The sequence below is a fragment of the Spermophilus citellus genome (assembly GCF_964194105.1).
Source record: "Spermophilus citellus genome assembly, chromosome: 2".
Classification (NCBI taxonomy): domain Eukaryota; kingdom Metazoa; phylum Chordata; class Mammalia; order Rodentia; family Sciuridae; genus Spermophilus; species Spermophilus citellus.
Window position 1 is genome coordinate 141,828,601 of NC_138183.1, and position 4,602 is coordinate 141,833,202.

Consider the following 4,602-nt stretch of genomic DNA (forward strand, 5'->3'; position numbering starts at 1 on the left):
TCAAACAGAGAAGACAATGGGTGGCAAACAGCTAACCTGTGGGATTACACTTCCCAGTTCTATAGGTTGCTAAAGATTACCCCTGTGCACTTGCTCCCTCCTTCCCTTAGGCTGGGATGCAGATAAAAAAGTGAAGGTGGGCTGGGCGCACGCCTGTAATCCCAGCAGCTCAGCTGGCTTTCTCGGGAGGATGAGGCAAGAGGATCATGAGTTCAAAGCCAGCCTCAGCAAAAGTGAGGTGGTAAGCAACTCAGTGAGACTCTGACTCTAAATAAAATACAATCTAGAGCTGGGCATGTGGCTCAGTGGTTGAGTGACCTGAGTTCAATCCCTGCTACCAATCATGAAAAAAAGGGAAGGTGGGGGTTCTGATGTCTATTAAGGAGCAAGACATGTCCACTACCATGGACACCCAGCTTTGGGACCCCTTCTGTTTGGAGAAATCTATTGCTATCTCCTTTCTCAAATAAAACGTGCTTTCTACACTTGTTTTGGCATTTCCCAAGTGTTCAATCTCCAAAACCAGTGGAATCTATTTCTGATATCCAAGACTGCTGTCACTATTATAATTTCCTTAATAGACATAATCTCATTACACTTTATATTACTCAGTACTCCTTAATAAAGTTTTATACACTGTGTAAAAATTAGAGGTTATATTTTGTATATTCCAAATTGTTGAAGCTATTTATTTATTTATTTATTTATTTATTTGTGGTTGGACACAAAACCTTTTACTTATTTATTTTTATGTGGTGCTGAGGATCAAACCCAGGACTCCACATGTGGAACGCATATACTCTACCTCTGAATCATAGCCCCAGCCCTAAAGCCACTTAGTTTAGATCACAGATTCAGAAATACTTGCCAAGGCACTTAATTAAGAAGGACAGGTACATAAAATATTGATAATAACAAAGAATAATGATCATATGTATTTATTTCCTGATTTAATATAAATGAATTGTGCCTAAAAAGACTCATGTTTCAAACACATAAAATATGAGCAATATTTTACATTTGGAGGACTTTGAAGAACTTTTTCAAATATTTAGATGTTCTACAGGTTATTCATGGTAGATGGATTCTGGGGTTTCCCAGTGGGGTGCTGTCTTCAATGTGTCTGATGCTATGAATCCAGTCCTGTCCTTGGCACCTTTCTTCTACATAATCAAGTTCAAGCAAACAATCTCATGCCTTCTGGACTTCCATTGTTATAGAATTACTTCCTTACTAAATCTGTACAAATTATAAATTTTTGCTAAACAATAATACTTTTTCAGAAACTTTTATTTCCAAAAAGTTTACTTAGGGCCACTTTGACATCCTTATTCCTCAGGCTGTAGATCAGAGGGTTTAACATAGGAACAATAATAGTGTAAAACACAGAGGACACTTTCCCTTTGTCCATGGAGCTGACTGATGATGGTTGTAAGTACATGAATGCTAGAGAACCAAAGAAGAGAGCAACAGCTGAGACGTGGGAGCTGCAGGTGCTGAAGGCTTTGTACCTGCCCTCGGTAGAGCGAATGTGCAGGATGCTTGCTATGATGAAGATGTAGGAGCTGAGGATTGTCATGGTTGGAACAAAGATATTAAATGCACTTGAGGACAGACCTACCACCTCATTTATAAATGTACTGGAGCAGGAGAGCTCTAGTAGAGGGAAAAGATCACAGAAGTAATGGTTTATAATATCATCCTTACAGAAAAACACTCTTAGCATGCAGGTTGTGTGAACTGTGGCACAAATCAAGCCCATGCTATACACCCCAACTACCATCCAGGAACAGACTTGATTAGACATGGTAACATTGTAAAGCAAGGGGTTACAGATGGCAACATAGCGGTCATATGCCATTGCAGACAACATGTGACACTCTGCAATTGCAAAAACAATGAAAAAGTAGAGTTGAATCATGCATTCAGGGTAGGAAATTGTGTTTTTCTCCATCACAAAGTTGACCAGCATTTTGGGGACAATCACAGTGGATTGACAGAGATCAATGAAAGAGAGATTGCTGAGGAAATAGTACATGGGGGTGTGCAGGTGAGAGCTGAGTCCAATCAGTGTGATCATGCCCAGGTTCCCCACCACTGTGAGCACATAGATTCCTACAAAGAAGAGAAGGAGGGGCAGCTGAAGCTCTGGTTTGTCTGTTAATCCAGCCAGGATGAACTCAGTTACGATAGAATAATTTCCTTCTGACATTTTCTTTTGAGAATTCTAATAGGAAGAGAAAAAAATAGTTATTATTGTATGGTCACACCTGATATATATAAGACAGAATTAAAGTCATTTTAGCCAGGTTTTTCCTTTTATTTTCATCTCTCAATTATGTCAGTTGTCAATGATGTTGGTATCACAGAAATAACTGACATGTTAATAAATATCATATATAACAATCCTTATGTGAGTTATGGGCTTTAAAATGTGTAATTGGTAGGACCCAGTCTCTGAACACACAAGGAACTGTTTTAGTAAATTTGCGTTTTCTGAATATTTTCCATTCTTTGTGTAATCTTCTCCAGTCCTCTGCAGAGCAAATTCTTAATATTTTTATGTGAAAAAAATAGTAACATTTAAAGAAAAACACACTGAGATCACACGTAATGACGGAAAACTGAAAGCCTTTTCTCCTAACGAAAAAGACAAGATGTTCACTACCTGCAATTTTATTCAACACCATACTACAGGTCAGGCTAGGGCAATCATGAAAAAAAATGTATAATAAATTTATATTGTAAAACAAGAAGTAACAGTATCATACTTATAAAATTCATAATTTTATGTATAGAAAATTCCACAAGAAATCTACCAAGATAACTGCTGGAACTGATTCAAAAGTGAAGCAAGGTGGTAGAATAGCCTATCAGACAAAAAACTCAGTTACATTTCTACACACTTGAACCGAGCAATCAAAAATACTTTTGAAATAGCATGAACAATAAAATAAAATAAATAAGAATAAACTAAAAAATCAAAAGCAATACATTTCTCTTAAAATAAAATAAAAATAATTTTGAAATCAAAAATATCCCCATAAATGGAAAGACATCCAATTTTATTAATCAAGTGACTCAGTCTGTGAAAATATCGGTACTACCCAGATGAATCTGAAAATTCAGTGTCATCCCTCTCCAATTCCCAGCACTGTTTTTTGTGGGCATTGGTAGGCTGTTGTATTCAGCTTTGTTACTACTGTGATTAAAAGACCTGACAAGAACAGTTTCAGAGAAGGAAAAGTATCTGGGGGCTCACAGCTTTAGTCCATAGACAGCCAGCTCCGTTCTTCAGGGCTTGAGGTGAGGCTAAACATCATAATGCAAGAATGCGATGGAGAGAAGCAGCTCAAAACATGGAGATCCAGAAGCAGAGATATTCCACTCAAAAATACAAAATATATACACAAAGGCACACCCCCAAAACCCACCTCCTCTAGCCACACCTACCTGCCTTCACTTGCCACTCAGGGGATTAATTCACTTAATGGAGGCTCTCATAACCCAATCATTTCACTTCCAAATGTTATTGCATAATCTCAAACATAAAATTTCAGGGACACCTACTATCTAAACCATAACCAAGGCTGATAATAAAATCCTTACGAAAATGCAAGGATTCAGAATATCAAACAAAAAAAAAATGTTGAAAGGGAAGAACAAAATTGGAGGGCTCACATTTTGCAATTTGAACGCTTATTACCAAGTTAGATGGTGTGATTTTTGTCTCAAGTATAGACATGGAGGTCCAGGGAATAGAATTGACAACCCAGAAATAAACACACATCTCTGATCAATTGAATTGTTATAGGGATTTCATGCCAATTCAGTGGGGAAAATATTCTTTTATATTCTTTTGAACAAATGGTACTAGAATAATAATTACACATAAAAGATATAATCTGGGCTGGGGAATGCAGCTCCTTGTTAAAACACAGGCCTAGCACCATAAAGCCCTGGGTTCAATCATCAGTATTGAACAAAATAAAAAAAATAAAATAAAAATTAATTTGGACTATTTAAAAATCACACTATCCACAATAAATTAACTACAAAATGCTCTTAGAACATAAAAATAACTTTTGAAAAAGACTGAATCCTTGTGACCTAAATTTTAATGACGGTTTCTCAGAGAAAATACCCAAACCAGAGACCACCATAGAAAAAAGTTGGACACCATAAAAATGTAAAACAAAAGTGTTTCAAAGAACAGTATCCACCTAACATATACTTCAGGTATGTGTAATATAGCAAAATGTACCCTACTGTCATGTATATCTAAAAGGAGCAAATAAAGAAATTATAGTCCCAAAACATAATTCTAAGAGAAAAGGAACCATTCATAAATAATGTATTTAATCTTTATAAATGAAAAAGAGAGAAATAAACTTCATCTTCATATAAATTTTCAGTTATATGCTTAATGGAAGTCACATGTTATTTTCCTTTAAAAAAATTTCTATAGTATTTCTATAATAACACATTATAATGGAAAGTAGTTTCAATTAATAGTAGTTTTGCTGGATACTAGTAACAGCAGGGAAGTATTTGTGGTCAGTATACATCTATGTATGATATTTCAAAGTGCATAAATGCATC

General features: G+C 35.9%; 1 protein-coding gene across 1 annotated transcript; it reads right to left on the bottom strand.

Moving 5' to 3' along the window:
* Positions 1 to 1,279: 1,279 nt before the first annotated feature.
* On the bottom strand, positions 1,280 to 2,212 carry LOC308635871 (olfactory receptor 8G50-like; the record flags this gene model as incomplete). Its single annotated transcript, XM_081270686.1, has 1 exon — positions 1,280 to 2,212. One exon carries the CDS (start codon positions 2,210 to 2,212, stop codon positions 1,280 to 1,282), a length of 933 nt encoding a protein of 310 aa, XP_081126812.1.
* Between the last annotated feature and the right edge of the window lie 2,390 nt (positions 2,213 to 4,602).